The sequence below is a fragment of the Mustela erminea genome, chromosome 14 (assembly GCF_009829155.1).
Source record: "Mustela erminea isolate mMusErm1 chromosome 14, mMusErm1.Pri, whole genome shotgun sequence".
Lineage (NCBI taxonomy): Eukaryota > Metazoa > Chordata > Mammalia > Carnivora > Mustelidae > Mustela > Mustela erminea.
Genome location: NC_045627.1, coordinates 15442326 through 15464207, shown reverse-complemented (window position 1 = coordinate 15464207; position 21882 = coordinate 15442326). Strand labels below are relative to the sequence as shown.

The 21882-nt window shown below is 43.7% G+C and overlaps 1 protein-coding gene and 1 pseudogene across 1 annotated transcript in view; both read right to left on the bottom strand.

The window, feature by feature from the left end:
* The window catches only part of LOC116573607, a 922392-nt pseudogene that overhangs the window by 448189 nt on the left and 452321 nt on the right, over nucleotides 1-21882 (bottom strand).
* LOC116573472 (contactin-associated protein-like 3) overlaps nucleotides 1-21882 on the bottom strand; it is a 54007-nt gene that overhangs the window by 1405 nt on the left and 30720 nt on the right. Inside the window, exons 2-7 of the mRNA XM_032313635.1 lie at nucleotides 19657-19804; nucleotides 12082-12285; nucleotides 11173-11357; nucleotides 9954-10097; nucleotides 6665-6926; nucleotides 1372-1518 (exon numbers count right to left, since the gene is read on the bottom strand). Of these exons, the coding sequence (XP_032169526.1) occupies nucleotides 1372-1518; nucleotides 6665-6926; nucleotides 9954-10097; nucleotides 11173-11357; nucleotides 12082-12285; nucleotides 19657-19804 (1090 nt within the window). The remainder of the gene's footprint in view (nucleotides 1-1371; nucleotides 1519-6664; nucleotides 6927-9953; nucleotides 10098-11172; nucleotides 11358-12081; nucleotides 12286-19656; nucleotides 19805-21882) is intronic.

Genomic DNA, 21882 nt, shown 5'->3' with positions numbered 1-21882 from the left:
TTGAAAGATTGAACACCCTGATGCACGGTTTGTGGGCTTACTCTCTATTCTTATGGAGGATTTTATACTTTCTTCTTGGGTTATCAAGTTATCTTCACCATGGCCTCAAACTTATTTTGGAAAGAAACAACCATAAAATGCAAAACGGGAGTAAGAGCAAGGATGGCTTCCAGCCACGATTAGAAGGAGGTCTCACAAGTGACAGGCCTAAGTGCTGGTGGCTCAGACTTTTCACACGGATACCTCAGAATGGACATTTGTTACCCTCAGGAGCTCCCCCTCCCTGGCTGCATGGATTCTGGACATACTCGGTCAAAGTTCTACCAAACAAGCAAACCCGCTGTCTCCTGCAGTTGGGGTGATGGCCTGGTGTTGTCTTGGTAAAGTTCACCACGAGGTAGTGAGTGAGTGTCAGTAGCCATTAAGTTCCTCTCTTGCTTTGGTGTAGGTAACGGTGTCCTTGTGCCTAGACAGTGGGCAACAGGACCCTTCCTGAATGTTTAGGGCAACAGAGCAGCTGGGAATCTTGGGGAAATACAGATTGTGGCTCAGGAAGTCAGGAGAGTTACATCTGCATCTGTGACAAGCTTGAAAGTGGTGCTGCCATGGGTGGCTCCCGGGCCACACCAGAGGACCTGGGCCCCTCAGGGAGGAGAGCGGCTGACAAAAAGACCGCCCACGTGCAACAAGGAAACTGTTGCATAAAAACACCTGAAGGAAAGGTTCTAAGGGTTATCTGGCCTTCCGAAAATACTCTACAGTGAAGCACAAAAGGTAGGACAGAGAGTGAGGACCCTAAGAGTGGCCTGCACAGAGTCACCTGGAGTTTCCCTGGGTGTCAGAGCCAGAGAAAGCAGATCTCTAGGGATGGAGACAGGCCCTAGCATTCTGGAAGCTTTCTACGTGACTGCAGTGAAAACAAGTGCTAAATTCAAAACCAATCTTAGGAAATGCACATTACAACAAGGCCCCCCATAGACTTGCATTTTAGGCCATAATTTACCATCTTTGTCCGGGGCGCCTGGGTGGCACAGTAGACTAAGCACCCTATTCTTAGTTTTGGCTCAGGTCATGATCTTAGGGTGATGAGATCGAGCCCCATGTCGGGCTCCACACTCAATGGAGAATCTGCTTGGGATTCTCTCTCCCTCTCCCTCTGTCACTACCACTCATGCTCTCTCTCTAAAATAAGTAAATAAATCCTTAAGAAGAATTTACTGTCTTTGCTCAACATTTTCATTGACTAAACTGAAAGAGAAACCTCACTCTTCACTATTGACCTTCATTTAAAATTGCCAGTTGTCTCAGAAGGCAGGAGCTGGAAAGACAAGGATGGTTTGGTTGCCAGCACCGCTGGTTCCTTTCACTTACCGCCCAAATAATAGGTGTCCCCTGAATCAATCTGCCCTCGCAGGGAATGAGACACAGAGGCTGCCTCACCATCCACCATCATGCTCAGGTGATTTTCTTTCAACGAGAAGGACACTGAATGCCACTGCCCATCACTTAATCTGGCACCTGGAAGTAAACAAAATTGGGTAAGAAATTCCTAAAAAAACCTATAGATGCAGCTACGCAGAGCCATGCTTGAAAACAATACAATCACAATCTTAGACACCCTACAAAACTTCACCTGACGTTTGAACACACATGAAACCCCCCAGGTTATTTAGCTGGCTGGGCAATGGAGACTGACCACAGAGGGCATCTGGGCCTCTCAGAGAGAAAAGGAGAGGCTTGGGACATATGTGGCTTGGGGGTTTCTTAACAGGCAAAGAGATCATGTGGTATCCTGGTCATGTTTCTCTAGGAGGAAGGGATTACCTGTGGAGTGAGGCTCATTGAGTAAATATGTGGTTCCAGAGGGCCCTTGCCTCTGACCTCCCACAGTCATAGATTTCTCAGTCACATTCTAACACAAATTATATTCTAGCAAAAATTACTGTGATCAGTTAAGAGTATTAAGACATATGTGCACGCGGCAATGGCTGTGTTTCACTTTCTCATTGCTCGGTTAAATCAGAAAAGTACAGGGAGAAAAAAAGAGAAAAGAAAGAAAGCTGAATTGAGAGGGGGAGGAAGAATCAAGAGTGGACAGTCTAAACATTCTGCCTTGGACAGCGCAATCTTAGTTTCTCCCAGTGCTAGGGTTTTAACAGACTAACACAACAGGATCCTGAACGAGCTTGAAATGATCAAATATCCTAGTCCCCTGGCACAGGGCGTACTTCTCCGTCTTCTAGTTCATTAGTATTTTAGGATGTTGAGAAGGATAATATTTTCCGCAATTGTTGTTATAAAAATAAAATCTCGTCCCTACTATAACATATTATTATTATATATAATCTTGGTAGACTATTTGGAAAAATATATCATATATATTGATGTAACTCTTTAGAAAAAATGTATCAGCAACTTAAGTATTACTACAACATGAAAATTCATTGAACAAAATGTAACGTTTAGAAAGCATCACATTAAAGTGTGTGTGTGTGTGTGTGTGTGTGTGCATACTCAATCACTGTCTAAAAATGGACAAAAACAAGTAGGTAATATTTTTAAATGTTAACATTAACTTTGGATGAGGGAATTGTGTTTGCCTTCATGCCCATATTCCACTGGCCAAATTTAGTCATTCATTCAAAAGCAAGGGACTCCTCCCCTCCACAGGGAGGCCATGGCCCCAGCGACATCTGCTGCTCTGAAGGAGCACAGTGAACAATTGGAATATTTAGAAATTGTCTTGCCCAACAGGGAAACAGGTCATAAACAAACACTTCAGCTCATTGAAAAACAACAAAGTGAGACTCTTTTGATGTCTTTGATGTCTTGCCCAAGCTTGCGCATGATCCTGCCTGACTCTAATTTGATTGTCTTGGGGAACTGTCCTGATAGATTAGCCTATACCTCTTGCAAATGAGAAAGGTGCTGACTGCTTAGAGCCCTCTAAGGTTGGAAGTCAACCTGCAAGGGTCAGAAGTTATTTTCTAGCTCATAGGGGATCAGCCCCAAAGAAAATACGGCCATGTTTCTGGTGGAAAGTTAACCAGGCATATTTAATTTAGTATCAGAGTTTGGCCCAAGGAACCCAATCAACCCCGTAAATCCATGTCCCTCCAATGCTCGTTAATATGTCAATGATACTGCAATTAAAAATGAAATTACATCTTTTTTTGTCTTGGCTTCATTTCTCATCAGTGATGTTGACATGGATTCAAGACCCATGTGCATGGGAAATATGTTTCTGGCCTGACCCAGAAGGTCATAGACCCTACTGTAAAAATCACGATGCCTCCGCTCCTCTCAGACTGTGAAATAGGAGCCATGGTACTTCCCAGCACTCCCTTTCAGGGACTTTAGCTCTTTGCCGTGTACACCCATCTCTCACTTTCTGTGTCACATTTGTGAATCCAAAACTGTTGCAAAGACCCCACACAGGATAGGTTCATGAACAATGATGAGAAAGTTGACACAGAATCCAGAGGACTGCGGTTAGATACTCAAGACCTACATTATGACACTGGTCCTAAAGGAAATCCTCCAGCCCTGGATCTGAAGGAATCCACAAACAAGAATCTGGGAGTGTCCCTTCCACTCTTGTCATTCAGTATTTATTTTAAAGTTTACCTAAATATCTGTCAGGACAGAACCACATCCACTTAAAATCTGATGTTAATGGGGCACCTGAGTAGCTCAGTGGGTTAAGCCTCTGCCTTTGGCTCAGGTCATGATCCCAGGGTCCTGGGATTGAGCCCCACATCGGGCTCTCTGTTCAGTGGTGAGCCTGCTTCCCCCCACCCCCAGCCTGCCTCTCTGCCTACTTGTGATCTCTGTCTGCCAAATAAATAAATAAAATATGATGTTAAAATTCCCTCCTGTCCTCTCCATGCCCCCTCCATTTACCCATCTATTTAGGACATAGAGTTTTTTTTTTTCCTGGGAGAACTTGCAGAAAACAGTCCAGAATATCTTCTTGAATGGGTAATAGATGCTATTTACCTCTATAATAAAAGACTGTTTTTAATAAAATTAGGCATTCTCATTTAAAAGTGAAATGCCTGCTCTTATGATCATTCTGTTTCTCCCCATTATAATTCTCACCCTTTGTGTTTCTTTTTGTGTCTTCTACCACTTCTGACAGAAGGATGGCCTATCTCCCCGACAGCACTACAGTCAAAGGATGGATAGAGAAGGGAGGGGCAGGGGCGTTTTGATTTGTGCTACTGGGAACACGATGCTTATTCTCCCACCCACCCCCCAACTCCACAAAGGCTTCAGTCTGGGGGGCCAGGGATGGTCTCGGGACTAGTTCTGGAATAATGAGAACTAAAGGCTTTGGAGTGACAGCTGACTAGAGGCACTGGGCTCATGGTCTGTAGGCTCAACATCATTGTTTCTACCATTGGTCACACTAGTGTCACTCCAACAAGGAGGACCCGAGGCTTGGGGAGAACATGGGTGGCACTTTTTGAGCTCATCAGGCCTAGCAGCACAAAGGAGGGTCTGGAAATGGACCTGGGAGGCGAGTCTTCTCACACACCCCTCCCACCAGCTTGTGTCAAGTCCAACCTGATCACAGAGAACACTGACCTGGGCAGTTAAGTCCCTTTGGGAAAGGGTGGACTGTATCTTTTCCTACAGAAAGGGAACACGTGTTCCCCTTCCCCTCACTGACCTTCTGTTCCCACCACGCTCCGCTGGCCCAGTTCCACAAGCACACAGACACTAGATTGTACACTCTGGACCTTTCTAGATCCCTTCACAAACACAGTGAGGTAACTATTTGGAAAAAGGACCCAAAAGCTGGAAGCATGATGAATGGTAACTGGGTGTCCTTTCCTGGCATTTGGCATGATTACGACTCACTCAGCCTTTAAACTTTGGTTCTTGGTTTGGTAGGTGCTTTCGCACTTCATCCAAGGGTTGGAGTGAAAACCAGTCGCCATCTGCTTCCTCTTGCTCACTTTCTGTGCTTTGCAGACACCGTGCCTTTCTCCAGCTGAAGGCTTGTGGCCCGCTGCCCAGACCGCGTCTCTCGGGGACATTTTTCCAACAGCATCTGCTCATTCTCTGTCTCTGTGTCACGATCCTTCAAACTTTTTTTTATCACTGTGACATTTGTGATGCTGATCTGTGATCTGTGATTACAACTCGCTGAAGGCTCATGTGACACCATTTCTTAGCAATAGCATATTTTTTCTTAAATTAAGGCACGTATATTGTTTTTCCAGACATAAAACTCCTGCACATTTAGAAGACCATGGTATACTCCAGATATAACTTTTATATGCATGGGGAAGCAAAAAAAAAAATCCATTTTGTTTGCTTTATTGCAATATTTGTTGTACTGGGGTGGTCTGGAACCAGACCTGAGTATCTCAGAGGCAGGCCTGTATTTCAAAGGTTAAAAAAAAAAAAGAAAAAGAAAAAAGAAAAAAAAAGAAAAAAAAACCTCAAATGCTTCTCTTTATTTGTTTTTTAAATATTTTATTTATTTATTTGACAGAGATCACAAGTAGACAGAGAGGCAGGCAGAGAGAGGGGGAAGCGTACTCCCTGCTGAGCAGAAAGCCCTATGTGGGGCTCGATCCCAGGACCCTGGAACCACGACCCGAGCCAAAGGCAGAGGCTTCAACCCACTGAGCCACCCAGGTTCCTCACCCCTCAGATGCTTCTTTAAAAAGCAGCAAGAAAAATGCACCTCTGGTTTGCTTCCAAAAATTAATGCGTTACCCAGTGAAAGCTTAAAAAATCAATTCAATAAAATATTTCTATAATATTTCAGTGCCAGCCTTCAAAAAAGTTAAATAACTACTCCAAGTATGTTGGAAGGGAGAACGGTGTGTACTCACGTGAAGCAACAGCAAAGCACCATCTCTTCATTAATAAGACACAGAGCTTGTAAATCTACACAAACCAAGAGTGAAGCAATTTCCAAAATCTGACTTGGTTGTGCCCATCTGCTGAGGTCCACAAGGAAACTTCCTATGCCATTCGTCAGATTTTTTCTTTTATTTATAAAGAGAAACAAAGAGCTACGTTTCATTCCTGGCTTTCCATCCTGACCTAGTAATCTGGGTCAGGCAAAGTGCTCCTTCTGTAGTCAACACTCGTGGAATGACACCTACCTGGCTTTACATTTTCACCAGCACTCTAACGCAAAAGAGTCCCCAGACTCTGAGGATAACACAACCCCAGAAGGGAGTTTAGAAACGTGGGTCCTTCTTGGAAGCCGAGCAGAACATTCACCCACAGTTATAAGAAGCTTTATCCAAAACAGGGATTCCCAAAGGAACAGAAAATCCAGGAAAAATTGTAACTTCAAATATGACTGGTGTGTGTATAGGCTCAAAATACGGTATAAGGAACCTCTTTTCGCAGGACTCTGACTTAGGATACTGTTCTCCAGTGTTTCAAGTGGACTGCCAACTCCACATCATCTGTTGATAGCAAGGTTATTTTTTAAACTTTTTGAGAGGTATATGTGATCTGCAGCTAACTTCGGCTTACACTGACTCACATACCAACAGCCTGGAGGAATCTAGCTCAAAGGTAAGTGAACTCTAATTCCCTCTAGAAGGATTATGAGTATCTTACTGATTCAGTCGTTCATTCAGTGCAGAGGTGACAGAAGGACCGTGCCGTCACAGCAAATGCCTATTACCTGTTGTGATGTCCCTCGCCGGGTGTTCCGGCTGGGAGAGACTCAGCCCGAGTTTTCCATCATTAAGAATGAGGACGAGAGCCACTGGCCCGTGTGGGAATTGAGTGGTCAGCAGCAGCCCTGCCCTGTTCCACGTTCGGAATTGGAAATCGACCGACACCTTGTCCTCTCCGATGGTGCCCGGCAGAGCCAAGTAACTCCTGGAGCTCAGAAAAGTCACGGGCACAATTTGTGGGTGTGAGCATGAGAAGGACACATTTCCCTGTAAATACAGTGGAAAAAGATTTAGGAAGGGGCAGAAGGGATGCTTTCATGAGCAGCGAGCTTTCCAAGAGGTGCAGTTTCCCATCAACCTTCCAGCAATTGAGGACTTAAGAACTAGGCTTCCCCATCCAGCTGCAATCCAGATTTACCTGACAGGTCCCTCAAACTGTGACACTGCCCTGGCTGGGCAAACCTCTTTCTGAGGATTTAAGGGCAGTTCTGTCTCCTCTATTTCTGGGCATTAGCAAAGGAAACTTGAGACATGTCTTTCCCAGGCCTTGTGCTGGGTACAGGACACAACAGAGGAGACAGATTTCTTATACCTCAAGGCACTGGCTTTTTACATGCGGCATGAAGCCCAGCACCACAGATAGCAGCTCCAGGAACCTTCCTGCACTCTGCTTGGCTGTGTAAATGCTTACACACCCATTACTCAGGGGACACAAACATCTGGCTCAGGCAGGCCATGAGCTTTGGCCCGTCTGAGGCAGGGGTATGGCCAGCCTGAGCAGGCTGCCTGCCTCTTAGAGGCTCCCATGGGCTGTGTCAATCAGCACACTCTCCCCAGCCTGACCTCTGACCTGCCAGCTGCCTGTTGTTTTTATTTCATTCTATTTTACTAAAAAACACACCTTTAAGCTTTACATTATATCTACTGCTCCAGGAGCAAACTTACCTTTAATCATAGTGTTTGGGAGGAAGGAACTTAAGTTCTTAAAAATACTCCAATTAAGTGGGGCACCTGGGGAACTCAGTGCGTTAAGCCTCTGCCTTCACCTCAGGTCATGATCTCGGGGTCCTGGGATCAAGGACTCAGTAGGGAGTCTGCTTCTCCCTCTTCCTCTGTCTACCCCCCCCCCGTATGTGCTCTCTCTCTCTCTCAAGTAAATAAATTCTTTTAAAAAATTTTAGATAAATTTTCATAAATTCCAGAGGAATATGTGCCCAAACATTGCCCTTCCTCTCAAAAATATATACCATAAAAGCACTGTAATCAAGTCAGTACAGCATTGGTATGGAGTAGACACAGCAGTGGAGCCCAGTGACTGACCCACAGAAAGATCTGAGACCACAGGTACAGCCAGTACATGGTGGGCGGTAAGATTCAAGCCTGTGTGCGGAGGTTTGGTCTGATCACTAAACAGCTCAGGCACGAATGGGAACCAGCGAGACCTAAAATAACTACTGATCTGCTCAGAGTAAAGCCCAGACAGTAGAAGACTTTTTTTTTTTCAATTTTAAAGTAAATAAGTAAATGAAACTACATTGAAACTTTTTACAGGAAAATCCTTGAGACTGTATCTAGAGTTTAGGGTTTCAGAAGTATTTCAAAGCAGGAACAAATACTACAAAGCTATTCAAAAAATACACTGAGACATTGGCTATGTACCAATAAAGGCATTTATATACTCAACATGGCCCATAACATTTAATATAAAAGATATGATATATGATATATAATTATATTATAACATGATCTTATATTTCATAGAAAATTGGTTAATCTGAGAAAACATTTGGATCATGAATGACATAGGGAGATCTATTAACCTTAAAACTCTCTTATAAATTGGGGCACCTGGGTGGCTCAGTCAGCTGAGTGACCGACTCTTGATTTTAGCTCAGGTCATGGTCTCAGGGTCCTGGGATTGAGTCCCATGTAGGGCTCCGAGCTCAGTAGGGGGTCTGCTTGAGAGGTCCTCTATCTTTCTCTCCCTCATGCTCTCTCTCTAAAATAAACAAACCTTTAAAAAAAAAAAAGCATTCCCACAGTTTTCACTGAGTTGGAAAATGGAGATGGAGAAAAGGTCACATAAAACAATCCCATTTCTATAAATGACACTCAATATGGAGGCATCAATATTCACAAAGATGGGTGCACTGATTGTAGAGGATTCGGTTCTAAGGAACCAAATGTGGAAGGACAGACGCTAGCTCAGTAACACCCTAGTCCAGGGGACGGCCTGCAGCCTCATGGAGGGACGGAAGCCTGACAACAGTCCAACCCGTCTGAGGGGTCCACCTGCTTTGAGGTAACATGCTCCTTACTCACTGACCTAAGTCCCTGGATCCACAGAAGACAGACCCCTGGCCTTGGGGTGAGAAGGTCCCAAATGTGCCCAGTCACCTGTTCGATGCCACATCCACCTTCTGAAGAGTCAAGCAAGTTTTCTGGCAAATCTTTTTCTTTCTTAGGTCACAAGACTGATTTTACTAACCTCCCTTTGTGTATCTGTGGGCCTTGGCCTCCCTTTGCAGAACAATGGGGTGCCCATGAACATCAGCAAACAGGCATCAGAGCCCCAAGGCATAGACCCTGAGCACGAAGATGGGGTTTGTGGCCGGCACAACCACGGAGTCTGCCTGGGATGGAGAGATGCAGCAGACCACTCCCACCCTTCACCGACCCACTCCTAACCCCTCTGCAAATCGCTGGCCCGGGTAGAAACCCAGCAGTTGGCTTCTGCACAAGAGTCCACCTTCTCCCCAAGTTCCTGGCCTCAAATTAAATTAAGCTCAAATTCCTTTCCAATCCAAATTCATCTCTCGAGTACTGGCCTTTCGAGTGAGTGACAGGCACTGAGCTAGAAGTTCAGTAACAGGAGAAAGGAGCAAGAGGAAATCAATCCCAACAGAGACCCTTCCCCAAAAAGTCTTTATTCAGATGCACCATGACACATTTGTGAAAGTGTGCATCTGTTTCCACACACCTGTAAAAATTAAGAAGCCGGTGATGGGGATAGAGGAGGGCACTTGTAAGGAGCCCAGGTGGTGCAGGGAATTGCTGAATCCCTGAACTGCACACCAGAAGCTCATACTACACTGTATGTGAGTGACTAGAACTAAAATTTTAAAAAGTTAAATTAAAAAATTAAGTTAATATTTAGTGAATTAAGTCAAATACAAACTAAAAGGTGTACGTGATTGGCACTTTCCCTGCCTTCAGAAGAGGCACATTCTAGACTGGGTCCATGAGACAAGCTGCAGTTCCCTGCTCCGTTGACCTCGTGTGTAGCTCTCTTACCATGACGAGGATCTGCGGTGTGTGTTTCTTGAACAAATCAATGAGATCCACTCCATTATAGTAGAGATTTTCAAAGCAACCATGAAAGTCTTTTTGTGGGAATGCCACTGATTTTCCGTGTCCAGGGATCCCCCCAAAGCTGATCTTAGAAAGAAAAAAATGACATAAGTAATATTGTTTAATGATTTTCTGATTGCCTAAAACACATATTCTCAGCAGTTATAGGATAATTGCCTCCAATCTATCTGGCATTATTTTAACATTAACATGTTAATTTCAGTTGAATTTTTAGACATAGATGTACCAATTCTTTCTTTATTAAATTTAGATAAGTAAGTTAAATACCCCTTCTCACAATTTGCTACTCAAACGGCTATGTCACTTCAGCTGATGGGGAATGTTGTTTGTTCATTTCCACAGTCACTCTTGATCTGGGTGACAAGGCGGCTAACCATGATAACATTCTACTTTACAAACCTTCCTAGAACCCAGCTTCAGGCTCCAAGTCTTTGCCAGGACACTGCTGATGGGTTAGAATAATGAAGGCATCGATAATCTCATTCAGGACCAGGCTCTGCAGCTGGCCTCCTTGGCTGAGGCCACTTACACTAAATGAATGTTGAAATAATCCCCTTTTCTCTGATAAATGTGCTGAGCAGAACTGGCAGAACAAAAGGTGTTCTCCAGTGCCAGTTAGATACGTGCAGGCAACATGCCAGGGATGCATTAAGCCTTTAAATGTCCCTAGAAACAGTATTTTGATTTGCCTGACCATGGCTCTCTTGTTCCTTGAAAAAGCAGATTGGAATGTAAGGTGCTTACTTCTCCAAGCACCCTGGATTGCTAATTTTGTTTACAATTTCCCTAAAACACAGAGATCTCCTAAGGAATGGGTCACAGCCAACACCAGAGATAACATGGAAAGCCGTCTGGACACATGTATTTTACTGTGCCACCTGTCATACTGATAGCTCTTCATCCACACACTTTCCAAATTCAACAACTACTTCTTCCAGGGGATAACTCACACCTATGAGTGATAAAACATCTCAACAATGCACGTGGGTCTCTCTCTGGGCTAACATCACCCGTGAGAAACGTTTCACCAGAATTCCAAATTACTAGCAATGGGAATTTCTCTGTGTAGAGATATTTTCTTAAAAGGTTATGTTGCATTTAAATAACAAAATCTGTAATACTTGAAAAGAAATGTTCATACCTTATAATAAAGATCCAAGTAGTCGCACTTGCCCTCGGCCTGGAAATGCTGACTGTGCCTGTCCATGGTGAAGCGGACATGGGTGTTTCCGAGCTCGATAAGGACAGAATGCCAGTGATCGTCATCCAGCAGGCTTCCCAGGGTGAGGGTCGCATGGGCATCAGAGGAGGGCAGGTTAGCATGGCCTACAAGGACAGGCGAAGCAAATGAACCACCCCATCCAACCCGGTACCATGGCTGCTGTGTGGGAGGCCAACTCAGTACCATGGCTGCCATGTGTGAGGTCAACTCAGTACCATGGCTGCCCTGTGGGAGGTCAACATGTCCCCCAGTCACTTTCCTTGCACACTTCTATCCAGAGAACTGGTCAACTGCCTTTACCTCAGCCTCATATACAACCTTCTCTCACTCAGGAATGATTTCTTCTACCTTTCTTGTGTTTATTATTGTTAATTATTGCATTTTTGGTTTTCTTGGAAGTATCTTCTTCCAAGAACCTCATGAAGCACATAGCCTCATGGCTCCTGATAACCTTACAGAGAGCACCACCTCACAGTTTCAGGGATCCACCCCTAGTCTTTACAATATTATCAGGTTGTTTACTGAACATGCACAAATGGTCTTACATACTAATCGAGCTATAAAACGTGTTACAGTAAAGTACATTCAGGATACATGGGTGTTCTCTATAGTACACCTCAACTGTGGAGCAACCACGCTTCCATTTGCCCAGACCATTCTGTTTCATGCCTCTTGCTCCAGAGTAATTATTTCTAAAGTCTTCTTTCTTTCTTGAAAGTGTTCTGGTTTCAGGATAAATTAGCTACTTAACTGTGAAAAACAAAGCATAAAAAGATACTTCCATCTAAAGAGGTATATTTTTGAAAACACCCACTGGGAACTTTTTACCTGAATTAAGCAATAAGATGAGCTTTCCTCTAACTAACTGCAGGGTGACATGTTTGCCGTTTTGTCCTTCTCGGTGGAGTAGAATCCCATCAGTCAGCCTGGTTTTAAATTTCAAAGAAATAACATCTTTTGCTGGACTCATTGATTTCTGATTAAACGTGTATAGCAAGAAGCTTTTCCCATCAAAGTTAACCATCTCGGATCCTATAGCGGGAGAAATTAGAAAATAATCTAAGTATAATACATCTTTACTCATGCACTGAATTGAGCAAATTGACACAAACACACGGAAACATAATATATCTCCAGTCTGTTTAGTGCAGAGGGGAAAAAACGGTGCTGCCCATCCACCCCAATACCCATAGTTGAGATCCCTAACCTCTACTCTTTGCCTTTTCTGACATTTTCCCTAACATATATCAACTAGAAATACTTCTGTTGACTAAGTCCAATTGCTTCTGCCTTTATACTGGCCACTTCTCATCCTGTAGACAACAAAGATTGGTAAAACAGTTGAAGTCACTTCCCACAGTGGCACATCATGGCCACGAGGTTGCCATTGTCCCTCAGCTCTCTGATAGTCTTATTTTTCCCACTATCAAGGTCACTTGCATTCTCTTTATTGAAAAAGTTATATTTTGTCATTAATGTAAAAAGAACACTGGTCAAAGCAACCAAAGACAGAGCAGGAGACATACAAAGGGATTCATACTACCCAGAAGAATCTCTTGTATTTCTCATATTTCACAAGTAAAAAGACAAGATGTTACTGTCCTTAAAAAGTAAAAAACTGTATGATTTTACTCATACGTGGAATCTAAAAAAAAAGAAATGAATAAACAAACAGAAAGCAGAACCAGACCTATAAATGCAGAGAACAAACTGGTGGCTATAAAAGGGGTGGGGTGGGGGATGGGTAAAGTGGGTGATGTGGAGCAGCAAGTTTGGGCTTCCAGTCATGGAGTGAGTGAGTAAGTCATGGTGTGAAAGGTATGGCCATGAAATTAGTCAACGATATTCTGATCGAGTTGCATGGGGATGTGCGGCAGCCACGCTCGCTGGTGGTGAACATCGGACAACCCGTAAAATCGTTAAATTACCATGTTGTACACCTGATGCTAATGTAACATTGTGTGTATGCTGCACTAAAATATTTGAAAAAGAGGTTTTTTCAAATGTGTGTGTGCAAAAAATGAAGGTGCAGAAGGAAGACAAAGAAACAGGAAGCTGGTGTCTTCTGAGACGATGATACGACATTGGGTTTATTTAACTTCACAAAAGCCTGGGGCCAATGTACACTAGGATCTACATTTCATTCTGACGAACTAAAATGTTTACAGTAAACCCCTTACATTCACAACTCTAAAGAATCCTTTATTTCATGCAGCCACCTTTTGAAAATTCAGGAGTTTGATTCCGGTTCCCATACATGGTAGAAAATATGTAAACACAGCAGTGTGTCTAAAAATCATGGAAACAAGCAATTACTCTCCATTGCATAGTTAAATATATCCCTTTGTCAAATTTGAATGAATTGTCTTCGCATTTTGGGTGAGCACAGATCTGGCCCCATCTCAGTACTGTGGCTCTGCTGGCCTGGGGTGGGACCTGAGAGTCTGCTTTTCTAACGTGTCCCCTAGTGATGTTGACGATGTCGATGCCGCTGGTCTGATAACTGCATATGAGAACCACTGTTCTACAGAACCTAGATTATATTTCTTGGAACATTCCCCTCAGGCAAAATGGAGTAGTGAAAAATATACTGGATTTATAGATACACAAAAGAATGGGCTGAAAATCCTTTTGTTGTAATGTTTTCGTTTCCTCTCCAGTGAGATCCCTAACACTTGTACCTAGAACAATCAACCACAAGCTAATCATCATATTCTATCTTACAAGGCACATTTAACATGTGTTTTGACAGGTTCTCTAAGCCTAGAAGGGGACTGAATTATAATCTAGAGATGTCATCAATGGAGTAAAACAAAATCACTTCAAACAACATATCTTGTAGTAGTCCTGGTGGTTTCATTAAAATCTTAAATGGTAACAAACGTAAGCTCAGTGGAGAGGAGTTAAAACAGCACAGATAAAAATGAGGAATTTCTTTCAGAAGTCTGGAATGTGAGGCTTCTTTCTCTTCATCTGAAATGACCCACATCACTCTGCAGCCTGTATGGCCCCATGAGCTAATTTTTAAAGGTCCGTTAAAAAAAAAAAATGAAGAATTGTAGCAGAGAACACAGGTGCCCACAGACCTAAAATGTGTGCTATCTTGTCTGGCCCTTTACAGAGCCTGTCATCCTGCACTCAGCAACATTAGCCAGTGATCCTTTCTGAGCCAGATTCCTGACTGCTTACAGGTGGCCGTGATAAGAACAAGCTCACTGCAAGACATGTGGCAATCCTTCTTCAATTTAAATATTAAAACCCTATTTTAGATAGGAAATCACAAATTTTTAATTATTTTTTGTTGATCTGCCTGTTGCATAATTCAATACACTTTGTTTGTGGTCTTTTATGAATCTATATTTATGAAGTCAAAAAATAGGTAAATATTATGGCTCCTGTGGAATATCACAGAAGACTGGTTTTATACAGACCATCTTCTGTAGCTTCAGACCCTTCCTTGGCAGTGATTTGGCTTTGGAAAATACAGTTTTGTCATTAAAAGGCCATTTCCCCCCATATTCTCTTCCTCCCCTACACCCACACTGCCCTGACTTAATTTCCATTTGTTCCCACAAGTACAGTTTCTTTTCATTTAACAGGGGTGTAACACCCACGAGGTGCTGGGATGAAACACAAGAGGACAGACATGGCTTGGCCTTCCCAGAGCTGACAGTGCTCCCCTCACCTTCTCACTTCAGCTATCATGAAAAGAACACATTTCACCAGGAATAGCCTTGTCTTACTGTGGTCTGCTTAGGAAACTAGAGACAAGGAAGCTCACAGTCAGGAAGGAGGAAGTGGAGCATGGGGGAGGTCTTCTCTGGGCAAGTGTCTGGAAAGAAAGAGGGTAAGACCTTACCCATCATATGGCATGTGTCACACGGAATTTACTGATAGGCACCCAAAAACAGCCAACATGGTTCAAACAATGGGCTATACTGTTGATCAAGAAGCCCCCTCAGGATAAATGTGAAGTCCATGTGATAAGTAAGAGTGCACTCTGTCACAAGGATGACTTACAATGGGAATGTGTGGACTGGAAACTCAGTTTCAGGCCTCGTCTAAGAGAATCAATTCTACAGAATGTTGTTCACTTACAAACGTTCATGAGTCATTCTGAATATCTGAAAATAAACGGACACGTCACTAAACATAACATGACATTTTTAAACATGAGTCACTCATACACCATTTTTATAGACAATATATTTTTTTCAAAGATTGTATTTATTTGACAGACAGAGATCACAAGCAGACAGAGAGGCAGGCAGAGAGAGAGGAGGAAGCAGGCTCCCCACTGAGCAGAGAGCCCGATGTGGGACTTGATCCCAGAACCCTGGGATCATGAAGTGAGCTGAAGTCAGAGGCTTAACCCACTCAGCTTCCCTGGTGCCCCAAAACAATAGATACATTTTTCAAATTAAACCAAAACATTGTATTGTGGGACAGAGAAGACTTAGCTCAGTGAGTTTGCAGGGGCTAGCTCTCCAAGCACGGATGGGGGACAGCCCATCTGTGGGAGAGATTCCCTCACCTTCATGCTCATGCTGGTGATAGCCATCAAAATATAGCCCCAGTTAATAAAACCAATAATTATAAAATAAAATCATATAAATTGGAAAAACACTTTGAATTTTCAATGAAGCATCATATCACATTTTCCATTTTGGAATGTAGGTTCTGCATTCTTGCAATGGACAAAACTACTGGTTCCCACTTTGATTCATAATAAGTGGACCTCCATCTCAAGTACCCCAATAATTTAATTAATTGAATTACGTACAAACACATTTTTCACGAGCCTTCTTGTAAAAGTTAAGTGTGATGCTAAGGGATAATTTAATGCATTATTTTTGAGTTTTTATTCAAATAAAAATATTTTAGAGTTGGTTATTTGTATTAATTATGGACATTTAAATTTTTATTATATTTATATTACATATGTAATTATAGTACATATATATTTATATTTATAGAAATATATAAATATCAAGGATGTTTTGAGGTTGCTAAACAAAACCTATAAATTTCTGCTGTAACAGTCAGTACATTTTTAAAATGAAGACAATATTTTAATTTTTTTTAACTAGGCTCCATGCCCAGTGTGGAGCCCAACATGAAACTTGAACTCATGACCCTGAGATGGAGACCTGAGCTGAGATCAAGAGTCGGTTGCTTAACTGACTAAGCCCCCCAGGTGTCCCAGATAAACGCAATGTTTTAAAATGGCCAATTACATGTTTTACTCCCAATTTTATTTTCATGCCTGACTTGACACAGGACCAGAGTGCCACGGGGATGACTGGTAGGTCCCCATGGTGTTGGCCATTCTGTGCCTACATAGTCCATATTCCCAAGGACTCATGCATTCCTTTACCTCCCTCTTCTCTCCTTCCATCCTCCCCTCCTTCTCTCTCTCTTCCTTTATTCAGACAAACAACACACTAATGAACAGAAGACGACATTACACCACCACAGGATTGGACTAGTACAAGCTCAAGGGAATGCTTCAAAAGACACTGACAATGAACACAGGGGTCAAAGTGGAAAAGAAGGAGCAGAAGATGTCCCAGGGAAGAATAACGGTCAAGAAAGAAATAAAGGAGGACCTGGGGCCAGTGTCAGTGTCTGTCGCTTACAGAGTCCTATGTCGAGGATGTCAACGTGAAACTGATCAGAGTGTGTAAATGTTACTGAAAATTTAAGAAAGTGGAGGACACCCAAACAGAAACCTTTTCAGAGTGGGATACAAAACCTAGAGCAAGTCCATGGGGATATGGCCCTGGACGCCCCTCTTCCTCAGGGCTGCTGGAGGGGTCATGGGACTCTTAGAAGACTTCATGTACACACCACGTGCAGTCTAGGAGTTGGGGGAAAGGAGGGATTTCCAGGTAAAGAATGTGTGTGTGCCACCCCAGGAAGCCATGAAGAATGCCTGGTGTTTTTAGGAACAGCAAATATCATTGTAATTGGAGTTTAAAGAAGTGAAACCAAAGAGAAAAGCTGCATCTATAATGCTCCCAGACATTATATGCCACGATAAGCAATCTGGACATTTTCTCAGTTTCAAGAGAGCAGTGAAAGTAGAGATGGGGGGGGCAACAATTAGTACTTTGGGCTATAAATCATATCATATACAATTACTATCAAAAACAAAAGTATAAAGCTCTACGCTTGAACAATTGCTCTTATTAATAGTAAGAATGAAGACAAGACAGAAGCTCCACTAGTAAGCCATGGATACCGCATAGTTTTGCGAGTTGCTGTGACTGTTATCGGTCCATGGTTTTAGCCTAGGAGCCTCCTGTGGCGCACAGCTCATGTTTGCTGACTTTAGGGTGCACGCAGGTTTGATTTCCCTGGGACTGACCTCTCTCCCAAGGAGGTAGTACAGCCTCACAAAGAACATCAAGCTAATGGCAAATCACCATCAAAGACCTTGTTCTCCTTTAAAGTCAGTAAACCCAAAGAGTAATGGGAGGAAGGAGAAGCTGATTTTATGGCATCAAAGAGAAAACGGAGTATTGGGTGTCCCAGGTGCTTGCCTCACTGAGCATGTTCATGGATCTCAGACACAAAAGGAGGGAAGGCGATGGCCCATGGAAAGAGGGGGCAAAGGGCGGGCAGCATCATGAAACCATCTCCAGTGAATGTTGCATGGAAAGGCCAACACGGAGACAGGTTTGGAAAGCATAACCCGTCTGAGCTCAGGAAGACGGTGGAGCTGAGGCTGAAGGGGACCCTTGAATCTAGGATGGGGTCGCTTCAGAGATGGTGATTCCTACCTCCAGAAGGTCTCCCTTCCTGTGGGATCAGCAAAGGGGGGATGGTATCCTTGCTTGGCAGTCGCTCCCTGTGCCCAACAGCACCCACACCCTCCTAGACCCCGAGACCACAGAAGCCCAGAGTCCCACAGCAACTGTGTGCATGCTCCTGCCTTCCTCTCTCCAGAAGCCCCTCCCTACCCCAGCTCAGTCTGCAAGCCCTTCACTCAGAAAACTGACTGACCTCCCTCCTCCCTAGGCCCCAGGATCATGTTCCAATATTTCACATTTGTTTTGTACAATTTTATGACTTCTCATAAAATCCTGATGAAGAAAACCAATCATTTTAGAAGAACCCCCTACATCCAGTCCCTAACACAGTTCTTTGCAAATAGCAAGTGTCTGATAAATTCTGACATGGCATGTGAGGGAACAAAGAAATGAAAGCCTGTATAATATAGTAGTTATGAAAAACAAACTTGGGGGGAAGACAGAGTTTTTAAATCCTAGGTTCAGTATGGAATAGCTCTTACACATCTCCATGTCTTCACAGTCAAGTTCTTCTCCCTCGAGGCCATATCAGATCCATCTGGCTGGTATGGTTGTTGAATGAGAAAATGTCTGCTAGGTAGGATCTGACATATTAGACATTCCGCCTTTGACAGATCTCACTGACACTTTTCAGCAAAGCTAATGCTCTGATCAGGTATGAAATGAAGTGTGACCAAAAACCAAGCCTCCCACGATGTTCCCACCCAACATACTCTTTGGGTTATTCTCCAGTTTTCTATAAATTTTTATTTAATATTTTTTTCTTTTTGTACTCATTTAAAAAATGTGACTCTTAATCTTACAAAACAAACTGAGGGTTGTTGGGGGGAGGGGGGTTGGGAGAATGGGGGGTGGGGTTATGGACATTGGGGAGGTTATGTGCTTTGGTGAGTGCTGTGAAGTGTGTAAACCTGGCGATTCACAGACCTGTACTCCTGGGGAAAAAATACATGTTTATAAAAAAATAAAAAATTAAAATTAAAAAAAAATTCCAGTATATTCCAAATCATCAAAATGGCAATGGTAGAGTCAATTTACCCACAGACGTCACTGAATGCATTTCTGCTTGTGTTCACGCTCACATTGGCTGTGACTTTTGTCCCTCTGCTCATCAGTGGGGAAAAGAGGGAAGACACAATACATAAGTGATGTTCAAACAAGGGTTCACATCGAGGAAAGTGGGGATTTGAGCAGTGAATATGTGAGAAGCCCAGAGTCATTTTGGATTATGGGGAAACAAGATCACCGGCTGTCACCTGCGTCCCCACACCAGGGTCACCTCAGTGCCCAAGAATGGCACCATTCACCACAGTGAATTGCTGTGGTTGACTTGGACCTCATTGTTTGGATAACACCCCCACTCTAAAACAGGTACCCTGCTCTCTCCTGGGAATCTCGGATTCCAAGGCTCAGTTTGGGTCCACTTCTATGTTTACCTAAAGTAACTAAAGACAGCAGTATCCAGGCTTTCCACAAAAACACACAGAGATGCCTAAAAAGTTAGAAACAAGTCAAGTTCGGTTTTCAGCCTGGCCATGAGAGCATGTCCCTCTGTCACTGATTTTTGGGTGGGGTAAACAGCACTTACGGTATGTGCATCCATACACTTCTATCCTCATCCCAATCCTGCCTTTGGGGCTCCAGGATAAGGGGAGGAAGTGCAGGAACCTGGCTTCGAAGGGAGGCTGCAGTTGGTAATGCACCACGCTGTCCGCATTTGTGTTTCCTGGAAAACTCTGGGAGAGAACGGAGAAAGGATCAGTGTGTCTGCAGAACTTGGAGCTCTGGGCTCTTCTCCTGTGGGTTAGGGACAGAAGCTTCACTCTGTTCTTATGCAAAAGCCTGCCTGCTTTACAGAAAGTCTGCTAATGTTTAAGAGGGATGTGACAACCTTTTCTCAGGGCCTGGATTAGTCACCATTGTTCTAAGCTTTCCTTATTTGCAGAGTGATTTACATTTCAGCGGCACCATTAAGCTGGCTGGAAACCTGCCACCCTTGAAGGCTTGTTCTTCCCCTAAAGCATTTCCCTCATCTCTAAGCAGCGAGGATGGCTCTCATGCAACCCCACATCCAAGGCAATCAAGCACTATGTTAACTTGCCGTCCCTGCAGGAAGAACCCTCAACTCGGTATGAGCACTGGGAGGGACCTATACAGGGTTCTAGTTCCAAACCCTTCGTTTATAAAGGCAAAACCAAAGTCCAAGAAAGTAGAAAGAGTCTGCAGAGGTAGGACAGCAGCTACCCAGCATGGCCACAACTAGATTCTGGGCTTTGGATTTCAATTGCAGTGTTCTTAGCGTGCGGTCAGGTTGCCCCCAAGTTAGCCACATTTCCAGAGCACTGGGGAGACCCACAAGACAGAGGGGTGTCTTTGCCCGGACACAGGCACCTGGCCTCAGGCTTGAAGGGGCCAACATGAGTATAATGGATGTTGTTACAGGGGATGAGCGACTCGTTTCTCACTGCATTGATTTCATATGCAGATCAGCATATGGGGAAACCCAAAAAAGGGTGATGCTCACATATGCACACATCGATCATATCACTAATGATTTAATCTATTTTAGACAGCTCTGTTGCTAATGATTTGCTCAGTTTTTCAAAGGTAACACATTCATGTGAGAAGAATCAGAGAACAAAGCACAGACTCCAACACCAGGAAGTGCATCCCCATGCAGCCTTTCTGCCCTGACCTGCAACCTCTCTTGAATGCTCCTGAAGTGCTCCGTACTTGCGTCCAGGAAGAAAAAGGTGGGTGGGCTTCCGATGACATGGACTTAGTTACCCCTGTTGGTGAATCCACTCCCCTCACCCCCACAGTCCTGACTACCTTAGCATTAACTCCTGAACAGCGATCTTCCAGAAGCTGGTGTGTGAGTCACAGGACAACAGATCTCGTGTAGACAATTTTCATCTACGAAGTCCCCTGAGACACTGGGCTCCTCTGTCCTGCCACCTGGGCCCCAGAACCTCCACTAGCCTCCTTCACACAAGGATTTCGCTGGGCTCTTCCTGCTCTGAGCATTTCGGTGTCTGCCCTGACACTGTACACCCCCTTTTTAAAACTAATTCCATCGACTCTTCCTCAGATTGTCCATCAGTTTTCCTAGAAGACCTATGCAACAGCAAAGCCATAACAGCCTAAGGTTTTCCAATCGTAACACAGCATCTTAGCAGAAAATGCTGCCCCATCCAAGGACCTTACTGGTCTATGCTCTGAAAAAAAACAGAGCCCCTGCCATGGTGTGTCTCTTCTAAAAAACTATGTCAACTGGTACATCTACCTCAATGCTATCAGTTCTTTGGAACCCCCTGTCAAAAGTTCAAGTTCTACATTCTTTGATCTCTCCAAGTTTTATCATCCAGAGGGCCAAAGATATCCTCATAATACTCCTTCATATAATAGTAATAAAATGAGGGAACAGAAGACTTGACCCTTTCTTATGCTCCCTTACACCAGAAGGACACACTCCACCTCCCACTGCAGTTAGAAGGGTCATACATACAACGCCACACGGGAGCAAAGCTTATAGTTGGGCCAAAAAGAATGCCCATCTTGTTGTTTTGCTTTGTGAAACCCTAAACCTGGCTTAACATCCAAACCCAACCAAACCAAGCCCAATCACTATTCAGGCTTGTATGCCATGACAAGCAGGTAGGAACAGATGGAACCAAGAACACAGAAAACTCAAATGTGGTATCAGAGCCAGTCTCAGACCCTAAAACACTTCCTCTTGGCTAGTGAACGAAATATCATCGTGGAAGCCCTCCGGCCTCTCTCTCTTGCTCAGTGGAAGCGCCATCTTTGTCCA